Raw genomic sequence first — 24,528 nt, forward strand, 5'->3', positions numbered from 1 at the left:
CCAATATAGTGGTATATATTGCCTCAGACTGTGGCAATCACTTTTTAGGTCAAGCCTAGCAGCGCTTTTGCGCTGCTCTGGGAGGCTAGTAGTATTTAGTCAGGTTGGTTAGGCCACGCCCATGGCTTTCCATTTGTTCCTTCTTGTGCCTTTCTTAATTCCTTTGTTATTGGCAAGACACTGCTCTTTGGCCCACCTTTGGGTGTTTCTTTCACTTTGTGACGACCACCCATGTGTCATGTCCCCTTACAGTCTGATCATATTTCCCGTGTTTGCCGCACTCTTTTTTTCACTCAATTGGACCCGTGCAGTAAACACAGCAGCACTTTGTGTCTTCCCTACCACACACCTTTCACAAAAGTTCCTTGTGTATTTATGTTTTTGCTCCCCTACCGCACACATTTCAAAAGACCCTCGTTTCCTATTTCTTACATGCGAAAAGCATCAGCTCGCATTTTCCTTTAGTTTTCATTACTTTAGTTACAACTGCTGCACCGGCGCGGGTGCCATGATTGCATCAAAATTAAGAAATAGAAAAAAAAGGGCTTTTCTATTTCTTTACTTTTTAAGCAATTGCGGTCACCCGTGCAGTTGATGCAATTGTACCAAAGGTAAAGAAAACAAAAGAAAATGGTGGGCGGCCGCTTTCAGCATGTAAAGAAATAGAAAACAAGCATTTGCAATGCAATAGGTCTCACATTTACGCAAGTTTAAGCTATTGACGTTGTAAATAACAATGCCTTTAATTTAAGTTTTAAAAACCAAAACATAAATAAAAGGCATTGGCATTTACAACGCCAATAGCTCAAAGTTGCGTAAATGTGAGACCTATTGCATTGTAAATGCTTGTTTCTATAGTTAACCCATCAATTACAGCACTCTACCACTTATAGTCAGTATGTGGCCATGTCTGAATTTGCCTTTAAGAGTTGGAATATTTCCCAGGAATCAGAGGGCCATGCCCAAAAATAATCAGAAATGTATATGTATTTAGATTTTCAAAACCCTCTGTCCAATTATCTTGGAGATTTAACCAGTAAAAGCTGCATAATTCACAGCAAGGTGGCTACATTCCTCTGTTGCTCTAATCTGCCAATGAAATATATTGAGAACAGTAGGATACTGAATGCTATGTGGAATTTCGCATACACATGTATTTAATTTGGGAGCAGTACTAGATCTCTTAAGATGCTACCTGGAGCCATCCGATTACCCAGCTCTTTGCCCCATTTAATCACTAGTGGGGCTGAATCCTTATTTATGTGTCCAAGAACAGGGAGTACTATGTACAAACGTAAAAGTTTCGGAGGGCAATTCAGTTATTGTCATCTCCAGAAAAGCTCTTTTTATTGCCGCTTTACTTCTCCAGCCATGCTGATTAGATTCTTCAAGTACCTCTTTCTTGTACAAGCAGGTGTCACATAGATCATCAATTATCAGCTTTGATGAGGATCTTGGTGCTGCTGGTGGGAGTTTCAGAGAAAGTATGCTGCCAACATTTCAGACTTCTTAGACCAGGAATTAGGTCACTGAAGTGCTCCACCATGTTAGTGCACTGGTTTTTTGTGGTTTATTTGCTATTCAATATGTATTTTGTTTGCCTGAAAGAGTGACATAAGGAAAGCTGAGTGATTTACGCAAAGCCACACAAGCTATCACAACCAGAAGTTCAAGCTTGGCACCTACTGGGGCAAAGCCCACCAGGTAAACAACACTTCGTTATTTTGGTGCTAAAGTCCATCAGACTGGCAGCACTAAAAAGATGTGGAAGTAAAGGATTACATATACATCATTCATGTCTGTGTACTTAAGATGCAGCTGCTACTGCAAATCAACTACCGGAAAATTTGCTCGTGTGCATGGTTTCCCACATGAAATTGCAATGTGTTGTGCATGCCAGCCCATGGTTGTAAGTGAACCTGCACACGGATACACGAAAAAACTTATATGGAGCGAATTACAGTCCAGCTGTATTCTTACTGCCAGCTGTAAATATCAGGAAGAAAGGGGTGTATAACTCTAGTGCCCCTCATCTCTGCCCCTTTTCAGGGCTCGTGCCTGCGTTGCAGTGCGCAGCACTGTCGCGCAGCGAGAGCCCTTTTGTGTGGGGTTTTGAAAGCCCCACACGCTCGTGCATGTGATCAGACTTTGGCCATCAGGCATTGGCGATCGCATGTTTAAAAAAAAAAAAAAAAAGTCACGCAATTGGGCAAAGGCGGGCGCATGTGCCACCTTTGTAACGCCCATTCCCGACAGTGGTTAGCATGCGCAGCAGCGTGTGTTCGCCTCGCTGCCGCGCTCCCTCCCCCGCTCCTCTGTGGTGTGCGTACACCACTAGTTTCCATTCCTGACCACTGGTTGCCGTCTGGTTTCTCCTGCAATTGCTGGTCTCGAGTTTGTTGACAAAAATCTTGCCGGTTCTGCAGTGAGTAGGTCTTGTCAGTATTCAGACTCGTGATTGGTAGGTCACACACAGATGAAAGCATTCTTTAGAAATGCCTTACTGCGAACAGGCTCCTTTAACTATGGAACTAGTAAAGGGAAAAACATTATCCAGGAATGAGAAAAAAAGCATATCACGCCCGGTTGGGAAATTTCGCTTGCAAAGGTATTTTGCTCATTTTGTGGAATGTTGCAGTGTTTGCCCGGTTTGGGGGTCAGAAACGCTTCACCTCCATACTAAGCACCATAGGCAAACACGACAACATCATAAATTGGCAAAATTGTGAAGGCGATGAAAAAAAACGGGTTGTCCTTTATTTTCGTTTCCATGTTTAGAAGAATAAAAAGCCCGGGTCTATATTGGACCCAAACTTGAACAGTACCTATAAGAGCTGTTTCAGCCACCCCAAACCTCTTTGACCTAGGGTCTCTATTCGAAATGAGGGCGAGGACGCTTGTTTCCTATTCGGCGTAAAGGCAGCTATTTCGCCCACCCCCATTTCCCTCGTGGGTTCGAGTCCACTGCCAGGACGCACAGAGAAGGCCTCGAGGCCTTTACCACAGGCTTCCATGCATGCTGCAGTGGGTGCTCCAGCTTGAGCCATCTTGCCAGTCTGCTTCCTCTCTGAACGGGGTGAAAAGAGGTTATGAGAAACCCGAGCAAAACGGCGAAGCTCTCCAGTAATTCCACGCTCCGCCTTTCCCTCGCATCGATCTGTTCTCTCTCGAGTCTGCCCCCGCCTCCTCATCTACACACAGACGTGGAATATTTTGTATGCTCCCTCCTTTACATCCGCGTCTCTTTGCCTTCTCAGACCTCGTGCCTTTCTCTGCCCTTCACATCTCTCTATTTCATCTCACATTCATTGATGGATCTTTCCTTCTCTTCTCGGGTGTTTCATGGCTAGCGGTATAATAAATCCACAAATAAAATTAATTCAGGTCCCATCGGGTATCAAAATTACATTCACTTCCGTAGCGGTCTGTTTTCCTTTTCCCCTGTCTTTCAGACTCCAGGTCTGTGTCTCGTTCCCTCCTTGTCCACATCCCCAAACATTAGATGTACCTTTCTCCTCTGGTTTCCACACCGGCGCATATCAGATGTGCTTTTATCGCCCCGCTCAATCCTTACTGGCTTCTCCAACATCCTCAGTCCTCAAGTCTGTCTTTCTCTGTCTTCTGTTTCATCCCCACTTTCACACATCCCAGACACCTGGCCTTTCTTTCCCTCACTTTCCTCACTCCCTTCACCAGGCTGAAATCATGTATATTTCTCTCTCGGTCTCATTCTCTCCCTTCCACCTCTGTAGATATTAGAGCCTTGTGTACCTCCCCTCTGTGACTCTTCTCTACTTCCCTCATGAACAGACATCAGTGCTGTCTTTGGTTTACCTCTGTACCTTCCATTTCTTTCTACTGTTCCTAGACAGCACGTCTGACCTTGCTTAACTCCCTTTCTCTCCTTCCAGCAACATCTACAGACATTCAATTTGTCCTTTATCACCCCCCCCATCTTTCTTTCCCACATCACCAGACACCAGGCATGTCTTCCTCTCTTCAATGTGTCTCCCACATCCGAGACAGGTCTCTCTTTGTCAACTCTTTCTCTGCATCTTTCGCCTTCATCCTTTACCAGACATTATTTTGTCTTTTTCTCACCTCTCTGCCCTAGTCTCTCCCTTTCCAAAGCCCCCACAGGTCTGTCTATTCTATCGCCCCTCTGCTTCCTTCTCTCCCTCCCCACATCCCCATACATCAAGGTTATCTTCCTCTCAAATCTGCCCTCTACTCTTCCCGCATCCCCAGACACCAGGTTTGTCTTTTCTTCCCTCTGTCTCCGTTTCCCCATCCTCAGACAGTGCATGTGTTTCATTGTCACCCAACTCTTTCCCGCCTTTATCCCACTCCCAGATTTTTGGCATCTGCCCCCTCCCCCCTGACTTTGTCTCCCTCTCATTTTCCATCAGGCAGACATTCCTTCTTCCCGCAGACTCCACAACTCCCTGGCTCTGTCCCTTTCTCAATCCGCGAGACAGCAGGCATGTCTATTGCCGCTGTTTCCTTGCCTCTCCATCACAGTGTCTGTCGTGGACTGTGCTATGCGTCCCTCTAATCCAGACACTGTGCCTCCGCCCCCTCCCTGCTTTCATCTCTTATACAGAAGAGCTGACTGGGCCACCTTCTCCTGTACCATCTGCTAGCCTAGTGCTCGGGGCATTGAGATACCAGGTTACCTCTGAGCTCCTGAGACATCTGGGCAGTTTTGCTTGGGGACACGTTGCTGCAGCGCATGCCACTTTATGTGTTGCCTTTCTGGAAGTGGCCAGTCAACAGTCATGCATTGCACCACTGTCGGGGGTGGGTGGAGCAGGCCAGAACTACCCAACATTGCAAACTGGGGCCACCGCCCCAAAATGAAACGCAAGTGTGGGGAACACGAACAACTACACACATTCAGACGCTACGTCAGCCCTGCATACATGCAACTAGCGATAGCAGATATAAACATGTCACACAAACACATACATCCTACGTATGTGGTCTCCTGTTAATCTTACTAAAGCAATCACACACATCCTCCATGACACAGACAGCATGAAGTAATCCTCAAAAAGTGCGCACTGAGAGCGCCGCATCAACTCCAACTCCGCGCACCGATGCAGCACAAAAGAGAAATACTCACAGCACTACCTGAAGTACACGTCCTAAGCAGACACTGCGAAGGCATACACAGCCGACCCACACAGTTGACATGAACTGCTAAGAAGATGCAACTGTGGGCATGAAGCGGGCATGGATGTAAAGCCGGCCCGCTGCCAAGGGGCTGCCACCTCTCAGGGCGTTGCCCCTCTACCGAAGGCCCTTCTGTTTTCTTTCAATGCCTAAGTTATAAGTTGTGGTCTAGAGGTGGGGTTTTGCAAGGTGTAGGGTCAGTCCATGATGAGGGAAGGGGGCTCATGGTGAAGTGGAAACCACATAAAGTAGGGTGTGTCGATGCGGGAATTGCATCATGCAGACCTTATAAACGTCGGCTATGGGCAAAGTGCGCCCAGGGACCTCCACTTCAGCCCAAATCAAGGTGCATTCTGGTACTTGATGTTCTGCCTTTTCGGTTATGCATTTGGCACTACAAGCACAAATATCGGGTGTATGTGGCAAAGCAATGTGTGTTAAAAAGTAATTTAAAAAAAGGGCATGACACAAAGGTACACTCAAGAGCTTTGCTAAAGTACATGGACACATCAAGAGGGATATTTTAAACGGGAAAGTACAGGGCAAATAGTGCACTGAGGGTGTACGCAGGTGGACACAGGGCGGGAGATCTTTACACCCGAGAGAAAGTTCTCCATTACACAGAAAGGCATTTAAAGAGAGTTGCCTAGAGTAGGTCACACATGAAGTAAAGTTCCCCAATACACGTGAAGGAATATGAATCAGAGATTCTGAGAAAGAAAGATTACACAAGTAGGCAGTTGCCTCAGAAAACAATCATTTGCAATGCAATAGGTCTCGCAATCACGCGAGTTTAAGCTATTGGCATTGTAAATGACAATGCCTTTTAATTATGTTTTTAAAACTAAAACAAAAATAAAAAGGCATTGTCACTTGCAATGTCAATAGCTTAAACTCCTTTTTAAAGGAACATTCTTATGAGCTGCTTCCTATGTTGTACCGATGGTTGTGTGGATGTATGTGGTTGATATATATAATAGGCATAATGGTCAATGATAATGGGTCAGTTTGATGGATGTTTGATGGATGATGCTGCAGCCACCCCAGGTTGGCAGGGTCTTCAGCCATATGGAATGGGAATGGACTGATGGGGCTGGCAGACCCACCATGCATGTAGCCTTTAATCCCATTCAGCTCTAGTTTGCTGCAGGCAGCCAACCTCCCATGCAGCCAGCTTCCCACTGCTCATTCTGTTTACCCAGTTTGCCAAATTCCGGTACCAAAAAGTTTATGCAAATATATCACATGGCTCCAAAGTGATTAGGAAATCAAATTTTTTATTGACGCTTCTACAACTCTAACTTTGCTGGCATGCATGACAAATTTGATGCAGCTTATTGAAACAGTTCTAAAGTTGTTAGCACATAAAGACAGCTTTGCACTCACTTTAATTTTGCTACGTTGAAGGATGTGTATAAAACTTAAAGCACGGAACACTAAAAATGTTAAAGCACTGCCACATTCCATGTGGATTCGCCATAGTGTACCACAGTTATAAGCAAAATAGTTGTTTTTTGATCCCTTTCACTTTAACTGGGGACAACCATGGATGGATCTAAACAAATTTGAAAATACTACAGATAAGCTAAAAATGCTCAGCTTCTGATGAGTGTGTGCAAAATCATCAAATAAAGTTATATAGGCAAATTAAAAAATAACACTTTTTAAATTGATTTCTTTGGAATGTATCCATAATTAGTGGGCACCCTCTCCCCCACCCATTCCATTTCCGCCGGTATCCGGAGCTGAAATCTCCCGATAAGTCTGGGAGGTACTGGAGGTGTTTAGTAGTCGATGGGTGGTGTAGCACTTCAAGGGGGCACCTGAGGGGTTTCCCATCTCAGCTCTAGTTGTGTTCTTTCTAGATATTGAAGACGTTTGCTGCTAATACATTCCTTATCAGGACTAAAGTACAAATTCTGGCGAGTTCTGACGATGAGATTTAGTTTTAAGGATCTCTATAAAACAAATTGCTGTGCTGCTGTCAGCGGTACTTCCTTGTGCACAGCCTTTTAGAACAACTTCATTCAAGGAACTTGATTCTCCAACTCTAAAGCATAAGGAGCCAAGGAGCTTTGAATCCAATGTTAACCCAACCCTCCCTTACAGTTCTGGTAATGGTGTACAGAGATCTCTTCCCCCTCACCTGTTTCTCCCCCTTCCTTCCTCTCTCTCTCTCCCCCTCTCTTTCCCTCGCCCTCCCTTTCTCTCTCTCTCTCCCCCCCCTCATGCTTCCTCTCTCTCCCTCACCCTCTCAGCAAGACAAGGCAACAGTCTCAAAAGCATTTTTTACATTGTAGGTGGCTGTAGACGTAAAATCGGTGGTGTGCCTACAGGCACAGCACCACATTATTCCTTGGTCCTTCTCCCACAAGTATGTTGGCATGAGTGTGCACCATCAATATCTATCCCAAAATATCGGTGGATCAGAATGTAGAGGACAAAATATTGAAAAAATATATCGGCAGTAAGTCTAGATTTTCTATAGTTAACTAGATATATGTACCTACTCTGTACATATATCTTCAAGGTACGTAAATACTGGGATAAGAATAGTGAATCTATACTTCCCTATACACGCTTACATTTCACTATTTGTCCCTTGATATTCAGCCCTCAATATTCTTGTTGGTGTCATAATCAGAAGTATATAATCTCGTCATGTTGGCCAGTAAAGTCAATGTTACAATGGTAACAGTGCACGAGCAGCCATGTCATTGCCACCCAGCATAAGGCACTGGCCAATATCAGAGTCAGTTCATTGCTTGAATGACTATGGGTGGCAATCATAGCCGACCTTCATGTGTTACATTCAAAGCCACACATTAGGGAGCTCCCACTGCCCAGCAACCAATACAATGTCATACTCTAAACACTGAACTATTAACTCTTTCCCCGTGCAATTAATATTGCTATCTCATGGGTCATTGCCCTCATCAGGCTTACATCTCCATTAAGAAAAACATTACTGCCTTATTTCAAAGATTAAAGAAGCCACACACAACAGTAAAGGTTTTCATCTGAAAAGTCGCTGCTTTCTCTGAGAGTTGATTGGCTACAGTATCTGGCAGAGCTATCAAGCAAACTGCAAAAAAGTGTTATTTTCAAACCACTATGTTTATCTGCATTAACAAGTAAAATTTTAGCATTTTGAGGTTTACTGTTTTATGTTCCCTACAGAATTCTGAACCACGGATCTCTTCAAATTCGTTGTGCATTTATATTCCCTTTGTGATCATTCAAAATCCATTCCCATTTCACAAACATAGCCTGGAAAAGACGAGCTAAAATAACTGTTGACGCCTGTTGATGAAAAAAACATATTTATTGCTCTTCCCAAACAAACACAGTCTGTTCAAATTATAACTTTCATTCTAACAACTTGTGGTTGCAGCTGCACAATAATACTCCAACTAACATGGGACCGTGGAGGCTGTTTCCTAACATCTGGAAACGGACAGAAACGTTGACTTGGAACATGTCAGCAAACAGTGAAGTTCTTTCATTGCTAACTCCACAGTGGAAATACTCAAGGCGATTTACAGACTCATTGAGAATGTAGCTTCTGTAAACACAAACAAACAAACTAAAACAGCATTACAGATGGTCCTCACCTGGTAGGTTCCGAGGCTGGACCGGGCCCTTTCATAAGTGCTGATTGAACAAGACCAGTCAAGCTGGCAATCTGCTTCTCCATGGCTTGCATCCTCTCCCTGCAAACCCAAAGAATGAACAGAGCGTTAGAGACAGATGTGCTTACTTAGTTACTCCTGTTAAGAGAGAGATTATTTACTGAAGGCTACTTTAGATAAAGATCAACTTAGAAAACAATTTAGTGTATTTTCAATGTGGAAATTTTACTTGTGAATTACTGGGTATGAATTGGAACTTTGCTCCCAGTTTACATTTGACCACAGAGACACTAAACACCCGTGCATTATCTGATTATTTTAGCACCATAAACCGAACGATGGCCACAAGAAGTGGGCGTCCTTTAAAAGTAGATACTTGTACACATTTCTAGTCCTAAATTGCTGTTTCAAGTGTTATGCACTGCCTTAAAACCTTTGTGATTAAACTAATTAGAATACTTTCAAAAGGGCCATTCTTTAAACAGTGGCCCCTTCTCCGTTTGAGCACAGGAGCATCGCTCTGCCTTGCTGTGAGCGCAGCAGGCACACACGAATACATAAAATGGCATGTGAATGCCATTTTACTTAAAACGCCCAGTGCGAGGGCAGGTGGCGGGACTGAATCCTGCAATTGCAAGATTACAGCTGCCTCTGCAGTGCGCATGTCAGATTGACTGGCTCTATTCCGACGACCGGCCCGGCATGCGCACTGTAAACCCAGCAATCCCCTGGCTGTGAAACAGCTGGGGGATTTCTGGCACAGGCCCCCAGCCTCAAACTGCTCTCAGCATTCGATCAGCTCCAGGATTGGTTGTATTGGTGTCCACTGACCAGGAAGGAAGTCCTTCCCTTTCCTGCTTCTGGACGCAGATTGGGGCAAGAGGTGCCGGGGGAGCAGTATAGGGTGAGTATCGCCCACCACATTTTTATAGTTGCAGCCGCCACTGCTTTTAAATGATGTCACAACAGATTTTACAACCCAAACAAATGTTTGTATGTCTGCATAAGACAACATGTGTTGCAAATACTTCTTTCAAAAAGTATCTCACCAATATTATTGAATGTCAACAGAAATTATTTGTGTTAGTACTCAGAATATACTAGCAAAAGCTAAAGTAAATGCTTACTAAGCTAAAAATAAACATTTCTGCAAATGTTTTTATGTATTTAGAGGTCCTCAATGAAAAACATAGCTCGCAAGAGGGAAATATATCCGTATCAAGCTGTATTGTTGACAAACAGAGAAGGACTCTGTGACTTTTGTCATAATATGTTTTATGGCAGACGTCTCAATTGAATATCTTGGCAGGAGAATGCAAAAGTCTAGCAGAAGTTAACCTTTTCCTGATACTCTTAAAGAATATACAAATCTAAAATATTAAGGAAGCGAGAATGCTCATTTTAAAGCTAGCATACATTTTAAAAATATGGATTTGACCAGATGTCATGATGACATTTATTATCACAAAGGTCATTGATAATGTATTTTAATAAAAGGAGTGCTAAACATATGAAACACGACAACTCTCATGAGAACAGAGATTAAGGAAGATTCATAAACCACAGGTTTCATACCAAAGTTCATCATGGAATGTGATGATCACCTTCTTAAAGTACTAAAAGAAAGCCCAGCAGAGATATTGTTACTCGGCCATTTGATCAGCATATGAATGAAGTTTTATCGATTGGAAAGAAACTCCCTAATACTGTATTAGAGATATTTTCCAGCAGCAGATTAAAAATGTCAACTGAAGAGGAAGTGACACATAGTGCTTTATATTTGGCTGATGATATTCCATCGCAAAAGTGGAGGCAATTTTACAAGTGCTTTATAGTCACACTTGTAGTACTGTGGTTGGGAAAGCCATCACATTTTGATGGAGTTTCTCGTCTGCCTAACTGTAAATAAACTCATAACTTAATTTAGAATGAATTACTGCAATAGCAGAAATAGAGAATTCCTCAAGACCTAAGTAACTACTATGAAAACATGTTGCTAATTTGTACAGATTAATAATATTGTGGTTAGATGAATTTGATGATCACAATTACTAGAGAGACATTAAGTCCATTATATGGTGGATAACAGATTTAGTTGGCATGCAATGAATGAGGTTTTAAAATACTCAAAGAGAAAGGGAACCCTAAGCACTTTGCATTTAAAATGTACCAGTGCCTTTTAATTTGCGTTAAAGGACTATGCCAAATGGAGATTTCGATCAGTCGACAGATGATTGAGCAAGATAGTGTGGCGTGGTATGGTTTTCAAAAAAACTATAGTTTAAACCAAATACAAAATATTGTTCTTTCTTAGGAGTTGCCAAAAGGAGCTATTGGGTGAATGATGTCACAATTCATCTAAAATGTATCAAACAAAACAAAATTCTTGAATGCCTGGTGTTGGTGAAAGCAAGTGATGCAGGACTGGGTAGAGAGAACAGTTTTATTCTCTAGACTGCATAGCCCATTGAAGGTGCTGGATGTCAGCTAAAAGAGAGAAACATTTATACAATTTAACTTGAAAAGAAGTAATCTAGGTTATCGTATTGCTTCATAAACAGCAGACCAGCTTCAAACATTTGTCTGCGCTTATTCAGTGTCATAGCTGAACAGCTGTGGCACAAGGCACTATGTGAATGCCATATTATCATTATGAATTACCTCAGTTATAAATTACAGGTGTCAAAAATGAATTTCAAAAAGGTAAATGTGCAGGGAAAAATGGAAAAAATCTCAAAGCATGAAGCAAACTCCGATTCATTCGGAGGTAAAAATGTTCATAAAAGTGACCAAAGTCCCACAAAGAAGATTAGTGCACATAGTGAGAGATTATGAACCATAAAAGGTAATAGGTTAAAGTCCAACAGAAATAGTAAATGAAGAGAAACCTTCACATATGGTTTCTAAACGTATCTATTTAAAAATGCACACAGCAGGGCAGATACATTTAACTACCGTAAAAAGGGGCAGCTAGTGGGCATTAGCTAGAGGAGCACGTTGGGGTCTTCATCAATATTAAAATTAGGTTTGGTTTTAGATGGAACACAAATTGAGATTCAGATGCATGTCTCATCTTGTGGTGGTAGGAGGCTAGGAAAACAGCATTAGTAAGGCAATACATACGATTTCATGAAAGAAAATATCACCATAGCCAGTGTGCAAAAGAAAAACTTCAGCGTCCTTCTATTTAATGTGATGTGAGTATTAAGATCTGAATTATAATCCAGTTTAAGGTTCTCTTAAAAGGGAAATTTCAGTAGAACCAGTTTCAGCCTAATGAAGCAAGCGTGGGTACCAGGGCCGGACTGGGAACCAAAACCGGCCCTGGCAAAGTGCTCGGCCGGCCCCCCCTCCCCCCCCTGGGGGAGGAGGGATGCCACCAAGCTCTTTACCAGGGCCGCTTTTCCGCCGAATTTGTTACAGGGCCGATTTTGCAGCTTTGCTGCAAAAACGGCCCTGTCACGAAAACGGCCCCCAGGGGCCCAAAAACGGCCCCCACCCTTGCGGCCGACCGGGGAATTGGCCGGTGCCCGTAACGGCCAGTCCGGGCCTGGTGGGTACATCCAGGCCACACAGGGTTAATTTAAATGAAAGACACTACAAACTAGATAAATGTATGCCCTGTGCAGATTTGGTCAATACTGCTAGTGGACGTTTTCATAATTCTGTACAAAATGTGGTAACTATTGGCTTTAAATGATTTATTGAAATTTCTTAAATAGATTTTATTTCCTTGCATCATTGTTCTAACCCTTTCATAGTGTATCAAAGTCTCATAGTACCTTTAAGACCATCGAGATCTAACCTTTCATACCATTATAGGCCTAACTTCCGAAGTGAATGAAGGAGATCAGGGTTTTTGTTGAAGTGTCATTACTAAGCGTTGAACACTGGTGTCGTGCAGGAGATCCAGAGTAAGTGCTCCAGACGTGGCATGGTACTGTGTGTGTGTGTGTGTGTGTGTGTGTGTGTGTGTATCATGCATGTAGTGGAAAGTCAAAGGAGTGTGTCAGGATAGATTCGCAAGCTGCCAATACAAGTCAGTCATGGTTATGATTTTTTATGTTACCTGGCTCCTGGTGTTGGGAAAAACTAGGACCTTATTGGTCTTCTAAATACACCATGGTTGCTCATGATACTTGTTTTCTGTAGGAAAATATTCTATAACTAGCATGTCTGTGCTGAGAACTACCTACCCCAGGTGGATTTTCTGAAAAGGATGAATTATCGAGAGTGGGTAATTCTTGATTTGGCATTTCTCCTCTGGCTGTATGATCTAAGTGTAGACTCTAAAATGTTTGGTCCTAGCTTATGGATCACCCGGAGTCATATTAGATACAGTGCGCTGGCGGTGTAATGGGAGTGTGCACTGTTTTTCTGTGCTCAAAATGACTGTAGTTTTACAGAATTGGCCAGAAGACCTTTGTGTGGGGAATTCTGTATTACATATAGTGGTGGCACACGTACAGCCCTGGCACTATCTTAAAGGGGCATTCCCTCCGCCATTCACTGCAACCACCTCCAAGGGATCTCTGTTCCCCCTTTGAAGTGCTGCCTGCACTATGAAAAATGAGTCTGCTTCAAACTGCTGCTCCACCTTTCACTAATGCACTGCCCTCAGAGCAGCAGTAAGTTTGTGGCTGCCCTTATGTAATAGAGCACACTTTACATGTTTGTGCCTGGTTGCTTCATGAAAGGGGCACCATGGCAAAAACAAAGACAGAATGCCTTAAATGTAATCCAGCACCTGGTGTAGAGGGCTTTGAAGGATTTTCCTTTTGACATAGGTAACCAGTGTAGAGCTTTGAGAGCAAGGGTAATATGACTCCTGTTTAGGTTAAGGACTCGTCTAACTGCCGTATTCTGAATTATTTGTAGCTTGGCAATTAATTCTGTAGTGAAATCAATGTAGAAACTATTTGTATAATCTAGCTTTGTTATCACTAGGATTAGAGATACCAGCTATGGAAATATGCAATAGAATTCTCTTCATGCAGAATGAGTCTCTCTTGTGTATATTTATATATATGCATGTGGTATTTCGATAGCATGACCTAGCCAAAAGGCAGTAAAGTGCTGTACAGAGTCAAACAAAAGCATAAGGCATAAAAAAAAAAAAAATCAAAATGGTAACCGGTTAGTGTGCGGTTAATAAATTGTGAAGTAGTGTCTTCAACTCTTTCCTAAGCTTTGTCACTTCACTTGAAGTAGTTGACAGCTATCCCATTTCAATGGAGCAAGGAGATATCCAGTTATGATTTTGATGGATCTAAACTGAAAATCCCCAAAGACATTGGAAACTCAAAAATCTTCAGTTGCCTCTAAGCAGATGATCACCATTGACTCCAATATATTAATGAATGCCCAAGTCGATAAGTTAGCAAGATCAAGATTCTTATGAAAACTCTCTGACATCTTCCCCCACCTAGTATTTCCACACAAAGTCCAAGCTACTACCTCTTGTACTGTCTAAAATTGATCACGCCAATGGCCTCTATCACGGCCATCTTTATCAACCATGAAAAGACAACAACGAAATCAGAACTCTGCTGCCAGACTACTTCTACATGTAAAGCCGCAAGTCCACATCTCCCCTGCCTTGAGGGTCCTACATTGATTACAGGTTGCACAAGGGTCCCCTTTTAAGCTGCTTTGTTACACCCACAAAGCAATACATAGACTAAGAACACTTTTCATCAGGAATTAAATCACCAAATACATAAAACAATGGAACCTGTGCTCCTGATTGACACCTCGGCTCAAAACCCCAGCATACAAAAATAAACATTTTTCTCTGTTCAAGGAGCCAAACTATGGAATTCACTACCCCTAACAAAAGATCCGTGGGTAAGTATCTTATCTTTAGAAGACTACTCAAGAGTTGGCTCTTTCCTACATGATCACCATATTCAAAACACAAATGTACAGCATATGCCGGTGTATGTAAACATGCATAATTTGATTATATGAATGTATTTAGATGTGCATCTCTTTGTACAAATATATATATTACGTATGGTTTAAAAATTATAAATATTCCTATAGATCTGCTTAACAAATGTATATATTACTTACGGATAAAATATATATATATATATATATATATATATATATATATATATATATTGTTTTATGCTTAAAAACCTTGTATCTGTAAGTTCTTTTGTATTATTGAAATATTGGGGAAATAGAAAAGAAAAAAAATAATAAATAGAAATAAACATTAAAAAAAACTGAAAAAATAATTAATACAAATACATAAATACATTCGTTTTTTGTACAGCAACACTTTAAAGTCGGGGTTTCTAACTATTTACCCATATATATGGGACTTCATATAATACAACTTTATCTCTTTATTATTTTCCATATACATGTATACCTTTGTATGTAGTAATTATTCTATATATTTATTACTTTACTCCTACTGTAGGAAAAAACAACCTTTAACGCTCTCTAATTTACACCTCTGTCTCATCCTTTACCTCTTTCAATGCATCCTCTATCGCCACTCTGACCTATCCCAAACCTCTTTGTACTACTATGATCTCCCCCTTCTAGACTCTTCCCTGCTATATCCCTCCTTTATCTTATCCAATCCAACTAAGAGATTCACATGTCCATCGCTCGAATGTACTCCTATTTCCCTATTCCAGTCTGCCACTAATCGACTCTGGGTTCCAGAGTAGAATGCTACTTTTTGAAAAGCGCTGCAACAACGCCTCATCAAGGGTAGATAGCGCTATATAAATAAAATGACAATTTAGACAAGTTATAATTTGCATGACTTCTGAAATTGCCACTGACCTTTTCAGTAAAACATTAAAAGGAACAGACAGGTTTGGTTCAAAATGAAACTACTGAAGGGCAGCCATTATAAAAGACCAATGATGCCTGACTTATTGCCTCCGAAGTACGGAGGCCGCTGTGGTTGTGGAGTGACCCTTAAAACCCTGCTAGTGGACGAAAGAATGTGCTGCAAAAGCAGTCTGGAAGCACAATAACAAAACAAAAAACCCCGAACAAACTTTTAAGTATGTTTCCAAACGCAGCATCACAGAAACACTTGCTTTTCATTAAATCATCACAAATGTCTCCCTGGCTTCATGATCTATTTGAAGTAGATTGTCGGCTTTATAAATTCATAAATAAGATTGTCTTTTCATTTCACGGTTACTAAGCTGGAAATCAGTTTATGGTGTAACTAAATTACTGCAACACAAAGCTGCTCTTTGGATCCTAGCAGGGCAGACTCCACTGGATGACAAAAAGACAAATGTCTTTGAGGAAAACAACAATTTATACATTGTGTTGCTGAAACAATTTCACATTCTAATAACTGTTGCGCTCAACTGCAGTCAGCGCGTGCCGAATAAGATACATTTGTTTCATCAGGAAGGGAACTTGATTCCTATAATTTTTCTATTATTTAGCTATTTATGGTTTCATATGGCGTGCATGAGACCCAAAAGGGCTTCAAAGCCCTGAAAAGAAGTGCACACGTTTGCCATACAGACGACAGAATCAATACTGCTGTCCAGAAAAATTAGACAAATTACATTTTGATGAAACACAGGAAATAGTATATTTACACTGAAGATTACATGGTTCGGGCGTAGGGAGCAGGCGTTAATCAAAGAGCATGTAGGGCATAATCAAACAGTCAATCTATCAGTGTAAGCAGGAACGGAGCTGTAATAGGATACACGGGGGGCGGCCTCCAATAATTAAGCCAGGGCACAAGTCCTAAACAAGCATTGGCATAGCCAATAGGTCTCGCCTTAAGTGTTTAGCCAGAGCTACTGGCTTTGCCAATGTCTTTAAGCTACGCTATACAGCAAAGTGGTTGCTGTGCAGCATGTTGAAAAGTTATAATAAAAAATGGTGTTGTAAGCATTTTTGTTACCACATATATAACCAAGAAGACATTATGTGCAACTGAACGACCCTATTAAAAACAGAATTAAAATAAAAAAAATGTCTTCGAGTTTTTTTGTTCATGTAATGCTGGCAATGTCTTCCTGCCTATTCTAATGCTTGTTTGCGAAAGCTTTTTTTGTTATGTGTGTGGGGGAAATAAACAGCGGCAGGGAAGAGGTTGGGAAACGGTACCTGAATTACAACACGATTAGCGGACGGGCACTAGCGGAGAATCAACAGATGCCAGATTCCGAGGGCAGACTGAGGTGGTGCTGAGATGGTGGTATGCTGGTGCAGAGGTGATGCTTAGTGAGGCGGCGGTGATGCTGGGTGATACTGAGGTGGTGTGGAGGAGGTGGTGCTGCGCTGGTGTTCAGATAATGCTGAGTGATGCTGAGTTGGTGCTGAGGTGATGCTACACTGAGGTGGTGTGCACTGATGCTGAAGTAGTGCTGGGTTGGTGATGAATTGCTCCTGAGGTAGGGCTGCACTGGTGCCGGTGTAGGGCTGCGCTGGTGGTGGTACTGAGCTGTGCTAAGTTGGTGCTGTGCTGCGCTGATACGGAGTTGGTGCTGCACTGGGGGTGCATTGATGAGGTTGTGCTGTGTGGATGCTCAGATGATGCTGTGTTGATGCTCCGGTGGTGCGGAGTCATGCTGAGGTGGTGGTGCTGCACTGGTGATCAGGTGGTGCTGAGCTGGTGCTAAGTGATGTGGAGTTGGTGCTGTGCTGAGATAATGCTGCACTGATGTTGAGGAGGTGCTGCCCTAATGCTGAAGTAGTGCTGTGTTAGTTCTGAGTTGCTACTGAGGCGGGGCTGGGCTGGTGCGGACGTTGGGCTGCACTGGTGGTGGTGAACTGCTGAGGTGGGGCTGTGCTGCTACTGAGGTGGTGCTGTGCTGATGTTGCGGTGGTCTGTTGGTGCTGAAGTGATGCTGAGTCATGCTGAGGTGGTGGTGCTGCACTGGGGATGATGGGGTGTTGTACTGGTGTTGAGGTGGTGCTCAGGTGATGATCAGGTGCTGCTATTGATGTGGTGCTGATTGTTGCTAAAGTGATGCCGCGCTGGTGCTGCAGTGATGCTGCGGTGATGAAGAAATCACACAAAGTGGCATCAGATCTTAACATTTCACCCACATGTCGGGCAGGTCTATCATGAGTACACTTGAGCGCATTACATGATTTAACAAATTAGATTTTGCGTTGGGGTTGTGCAACAAAAAGTGACAACGCTGATATAGTATCTGGGCCGCAGCATAGGCATATATATTTTTAAAAGCTCTGCCACAAAGAAATTGGCAACCAGGAGAAACGTGACAGTAAACCTTTCTACTTAATTGGTTGCAAAGTCTGCACACTAAAATATCTTATGGGGTTAAGGCACCTGCTCCAGAGATCTTTGTGTGCTTAGTAAATCGTAGGGAACTATATTAATGGCAAGATAACTCTTGAGGTTGACACATTTGTTCGAGATATCAGTGATTTGTTTAGTCCCAGTTTTGAATCAATGTGTCATACAAGATTAACATGTCTCCTGCAAAGCACATCATCTCACATGTAGAAGATAGATTCTTATTTTATTTAGCTCTGTAAGTGGGTTACTGCTATTACTACAGAGATCCTTTTGTTACTTACAGTTCATAAATAGTAATCCTTCTACCATGGCACAGTGAGCTATGGAGGACATGTGAGTCCGACACTTGTAACCCTCACAGTTTTTATGTAACACATTGATTTACACACGTTTTATTGTCTATGTATATTGTGTACATGTGAGAATAAAAACAAAACAGTGATAATTAAAGTGCTATATGTGTACATTCTGGGGCATACCAACACGTGACATTCTTACATTGCATACACATCTTTTAAATACAGGGACTGAACAAAGCCAACACGATGCCTCTCTTCAGCACAAGTAAAGTAATAAGTTGTGTGCCCTTGTTTCTCCTCCATTGCATTTGCATTTAAGAGCGAGGCTCCAAATAACTCCCAAGCCAGGATACTCAAACAAAAGGAGGCCCGAAGGCCCCCTAACTTCGGCCTTTGTTTTGGGCCCAGCTCAATTTTAAAATAACAAAGTCCCCTCTTCGCCTGCACGTTGCTGCATGGAAAGGAAAGCAGACAATGTGCAGGTCCTGCTGAATGTGTCCCAGTGTCAGAAAATTACAAGGGGGCGAGTTCAGCATATTTCAAAGAGGCCCAACGTCTTGGCAGGGTCGACAGCGACAACCCTGTGAATGCAGTGGGTGGACACAGTCTACTCACATGTACACCTGACTTGTGCCTTGAGTTAATCCTTAATCATTCAAGATGGTGAAGGGTAAGACAGGGCAAAGTCTTAACAGGTTGAGAGCCAATAAGAGAGCGGACATTTAATCCGTCGTTAAGGTTGGAAAGAAGTAAAATTAGCATTTGCAATGAAATATGTCTCACATTTACAAGAGTTTGAGCTATTGGCATTGTAAATGACAACAGCTTAAAGTCTCGCAAATGCAAGACCTATTGCCATGCAACTATTTACTGTGCTTTCACGTTATGAGGCCGCACCCCTTTCATTAGACGAGCAACGCCTAAAGAAAGGGGTCTTTGTCAAGTTGACAAACAAATGCTTTTTTATTTTGTAAAAGTGCCCCACACCAAGCTTTCACTTTAATTGCGGCTGCGGACCTTTCTTTAGACGTGGCTCGTCTAAAGAAAGGGGCACGGACTCTATTAACATGAAAGCGCGACATGGAGCGCTTCAAAACAACAACAAAAAAGTGAATAAATAGTCCCCCCCAAAAAATGCAGCCACGCACCTGCAGGCATGTGAAAACAATGTAAGGAAATAGCGTTCGGAGGTTGTAATTGAAGCCTACCTAGTTACAACACTTGTAAGAGGGCCAGTCCTTATGGGAGGTTACACGATAAGAAAAGGCGGTACTAAGGAGCGACTACTAAACCTATTGGCCAATGAAAAGCCACAGTTTACAAAACAAAATGACACAAGCCAATGAAATATATGGGCGGAGAGGGCGGAGCATAAAGTCCATACCTGAATACAGCATGCCTCACAGAGCATTGCATGCGCTGCCCAGGCTAGACCGAAAGAAGCTGGGTTGAGGAGTGGCTGGCTGCACACTAGACTTAAAGCTGGCATGGAACAATTCTGCATGAAGACCAGAGGGGTGCCAAGTAGGTGCTAAAATTACAGTTATAAATATTAAAATAGGAAAACATTACAAGGAAGGACAGATATGGGTAGAAGTCCTAGGTTATAGTAATCAGGATCACGCAGACAACTGTTCATCCTCCAATTACCAGTCCTTATGGTTACATGCTGGAGACTATGGTGTATGAAGAGCATCTTAGGTATCAGCATTTTCATCTTCAGAAGAGCATGAGGGAAGGTCGAATTTGACTGGTTTCGCCACATTCTTGATGTGACAGTCAGTGATGAAAGTGGTTTATTATATCGTGTTGTTGCAAGATGTCACTGTTTAATAACTTACTACCTGTACTGAGTCCTGTCAATTTACTCTGAAAAACCTTTAGCTCAACTCTGGGTAGCTCTGGCTCTGAGCATTCAGGCTTTATCAAAGGAATAAGTGTAAGGCATTAAAAAGTTCCAAAACAGATTAATAAAAAAAGAAATTAGACAATTAAAATCCAACACCAATTTCTAAAACAAGTTGCATTTTTATTTTCAAAATAACACCTCATAGACAAAGATCCACTGGAACCATCAACAATAAATCATTGTATTGTACCATGCTTGGGGTAAAACTTTGCAAACTTTGGAATCCTTAATAAAGTTGTAAATGACTACTCTGGCCCACAGTGGGTGATCGCCTCTGGCAGGAAGCCATTAATGAGGCCAAAGAGACTTGGTTGGGTGGTTACCTCACAGTCAAAGCAGTCTCAAGGTCAGTTCTAGGTTCTATGAGCAAACTACCACAGCCTATAATGGAGTTCCCCTGATGCAAGGAATACAGGATGTTGAAGGATGGGATGTGGAGGATGTTGATCTGCTCATGGGGGTCCTCCAGGGACTACTCTTGGTTAAATGGTCATGGTGGGGGCTACTTTGGCCACAAGGATTGAAATCCTTTGAAGTCTGGTTGAAGTCCAGCCAAATACCAGTTCCTACTGGTCTTCTGGTCTCGGGTTACAGTGAAACCAGCAGTTCCCTTTAACGGCGACACCTCCTGCTTTGGATGACCAAACTTCACTCCAACATCTCTCCTGTGTCAAGCAGACTCAGATGTAACTTTTGAGGGTCGGGACTCAGTCTCCCAGGCTGCACTTTGGCGAACAAAGCGATACAAAAGGGGATGATGGACGGAGCGTTTGAGCAAATCAAACACTCACCCCCAGTCAACTGATCTGGGTTTAATCCATCACCATTCTTTAGCCCACTCAGCCACCCCATTTCAGACATGGCCATATGTAAATCAGTCTGACCCTGTGCCTCATGGGAACAGTCCAGCCCGAACTGCCAAGCCATGTCTTCCATGGACCGGAAACAAGCATCCTGGGACCGGTTTCGGATTCATAATCCTCATCAGCCAGGCTATCTTGAATCCAGTGGCAAAGTGAGCAAGGGACTCACGTCTGAGCATACCCTGCCACACTTAGGGCGAAAAAAGCGATACAAAAGGGGATGATGGACGGAGCGTTTGAGCAAATCAAACACTCACCCCCATTCAACTGATCTGGGTTTAATCCATCACCATTCTTTAGCCCACTCAGCCACCCCATTTCAGACATGGCCATATGCAAATCAGTCTGACCCTGTGCCTCATGGGAACAGTCCAGCCCGAACTGCCAAGCCATGTCTTCCATGGACCGGAAACAAGCATCCTGGGACCGGTTTCGGATTCATAATCCTCATCAGCCAGGCTATCTTGAATATAGTGGCCAAGTGAACAAGGGACTCACGTCTGAGCATACCCTGCCACACTTAGGGCGAACAAAGCGATACAAAAGGGGATGATGGACGGAGCGTTTGAGCAAATCAAACACTCACGCCCAGTCAACTGATCTGGGTTTAATCCATCACCATTCTTTAGCCCACTCAGCCACCCCATTTCAGACATGGCCATATGCAAATCATTCTGACCCTGTGCCTCATGGGAACAGTCCAGCCCGAACTGCCAAGCCATGTCTTCCATGGACCGGAAACAAGCATCCTGGGACCGGTTTCGGATTCATAATCCTCATCAGCCAGGCTATCTTGAATCCAGTGGCCAAGTGAGCAAGGGACTCACGTCTGAGCATACCCTGCCACACTTAGGGCGAACAAAGCGATACAAAAGGGGATGATGGACGGAGCGTTTGAGCAAATCAAACACTCACCCCCAGTCAACTGATCTGGGTTTAATCCATCACCATTCTTTAGCCCACTCAGCCACCCCATTTCAGACATGGCCATATGCAAATCAGTCTGACCCTGTGCCTCATGGGAACAGTCCAGCCCGAACTGCCAAGCCATGTCTTCCATGGACCGGAAACAAGCATCCTGGGACCGGTTTCGGATTCATAATCCTCATCAGCCAGGCTATCTTGAATCCAGTGGCCAAGTGAGCAAGGGACTCACGTCTGAGCATACCCTGCCACACTTAGGGCGAACAAAGCGATACAAAAGGGGATGATGGACGGAGCGTTTGAGCAAATCAAACACTCACCCCCAGTCAACTGATCTGGGTTTAATCCATCACCATTCTTTAGCCCACTCAGCCACCCCATATCAGACATGGCCATATGCAAATCAGTCTGACCCTGTGCCTCATGGGAACAGTCCAGCCCGAACTGCTAAGCCATGTCTTCCATGGACCGGAAACAAGCATCCTGGGACCGGTTTCGGATTCATAATCCTCATCAGCCAGGCTATCTTGAATCCAGTGGCCAAGTGAGCAAGGGACTCACGTCTGAGCATACCCTGCCACACTTAGGGCGAACAAAGCGATACAAAAGGGGATGATGGATGGAGCGTTTGAGCAAATCAAACACTCACCCCCAGTCAACTGATCTGGGTTTAATCCATCACCATTCTTTAGCCCACTCAGCCACCCCATTTCATACATGGCCATATGCAAATCTGTCTGACCCAGTGCCTCATGGGAACAGTCCAGCCCGAACTGCCAAGCCATGTCTTCCATGGACCGGAAACAAGCATCCTGGGACTGGTTTCGGATTGGTGGTCAGCAGTGGTAAGCCGTTCATGGCTACCAATTTTTCAAGGCAGGCTACTTAAGCTTTTATGGCTCAATAGCTGTAACAGAAAGTCACCTAACTGACTCTTGGTGGTCATTACTTCTGTCTGCGGCTCAGGGGTGACTTTTTCTGTCTTTGCTGGTCCAGGAAAAAGCAAGGCAGTCCTTTTTCAGCCCACTCTTCAGGACAGAGGTGATATGAAGTCTGGGTGCCCAGGTTGTGCTTTTGGGGAATGTGACAACTAATAGTCATTGAGCTACCAGGTTCCCCACCACCTAGTGATGAATTTCTGTGATGTGTGGCATCTAACTAGCCCTGAATACACTATTCTGCCCACTCCCAAGATGGCAGACCCCTTACCCTGAGGTATGGAGCTCCCTAGCCCACCCCAGATGTGTGGCTAAATGCCAACGTTAAGAACAGTTTGGTAACTGTTCTCCACTCTGTTCCTGACACCAACCTGTTTGCAAGAACAAAAGAGCAGCCCCACTTGTGTGTGGTCACCATTTGACTTTCAATGACAGCATCCCCTTTAAGGTTTGCCTTTTGGGATCACACCCTGTTTGGGCCTCCTGCCAGGGAGAGGTCACACCTTTTTCAACGGCAGGCCATTTGCTTTCCTTCCGGAGTCATTTACAACTCCTCCCAGAGGGCAGAAGGCAGTCATGTGGCTAGCAAGCATGAGGTCAAGACACCTCAGAGCTGCATACTGAGATTCTGAGCTGAAACAGCTGTATCATAGCACAAATAGCCTGGATTTGTTGTGGCGGAGGAAAGGCCCTGGAACTGCATTGTATCCAGGATAGCTCCAATGAATGGAAACCTCTACAAAGGAGGGAGGTGCAAATTGTGTGCATTGACAGTGAACCTTAACAGTGTCAGGAGGCTCCCCTGCAGCTGGAGGTGGTCTACTACTGACTGTGGTGAATCTGCCTTCAACAGCCATATGTCAAGGTGCAGAAAAGTGGGATCTTTAACCCCTGTAGGTGGGCAGCAGACATCACCATAGCTTTTGGTTTATACGTATAAACGTTATTGTTTAGTTAATTAAAACCATAACAAAACGAAGATGGAAGAGAATTTAACATTACAATAAAATCAATAAAATTTCTACGTAGTACAGTTTAAAATGCAAAATTTAGGATGATACTGGTAGGAGCTTTATCCGAGTGTTCGTCGTTAAAATAGTTAGTAATACTGAACATCTTATTTTAAGATATCAAGAGCTTTCAGCCGCTTTTCAAAGGCTATCAAGAATTTTATAAATTTGCAATTAATTATTGGGTCTGTTGAGTCTAAGGCACCAATAATGGCAGATCTACAGGTGCGTAGGCGTTTGGCCTTAAAAATGTTCTTTAGAAAGAGTGTTCGCTCCTGGGTCAGTGTTTTGCAGTGGCATATAATGTGGATTATATCTTCTTTTGTAATGCCGCATAGTCGGCAGGTGTTGGCTTCTGAGCGTTTCCAGGCAGGTTCATTCGCCAGAGTTGGTAGTTTACCGAATCTCACTGCCATCAGCCTTTTTTTTATAAACACGGAGTATGTCGATGCGAGGTAGGTAGCCGGGATGAGATTGTTATAGCTGTTAATCACGGTCCATGCG

At 43.3% G+C, this 24,528-nt stretch overlaps 1 protein-coding gene across 10 annotated transcripts in view; it reads right to left on the reverse strand.

The window, feature by feature from the left end:
- KIAA1217 (KIAA1217 ortholog) overlaps positions 1-24,528 on the reverse strand; it is a 1,321,668-nt gene that overhangs the window by 165,767 nt on the left and 1,131,373 nt on the right. For all 10 annotated transcript variants that reach the window (XM_078663443.1, XM_078663442.1, XM_078663445.1 and 7 more), the window contains one exon: positions 8,790-8,888. In XM_078663443.1, coding sequence (XP_078519569.1) covers positions 8,790-8,888 — 99 coding nt within the window. The remainder of the gene's footprint in view (positions 1-8,789; positions 8,889-24,528) is intronic.

This window comes from Lissotriton helveticus, chromosome 10 (assembly GCF_964261635.1).
Source record: "Lissotriton helveticus chromosome 10, aLisHel1.1, whole genome shotgun sequence".
Taxonomy (NCBI): Eukaryota; Metazoa; Chordata; class Amphibia; order Caudata; family Salamandridae; genus Lissotriton; species Lissotriton helveticus.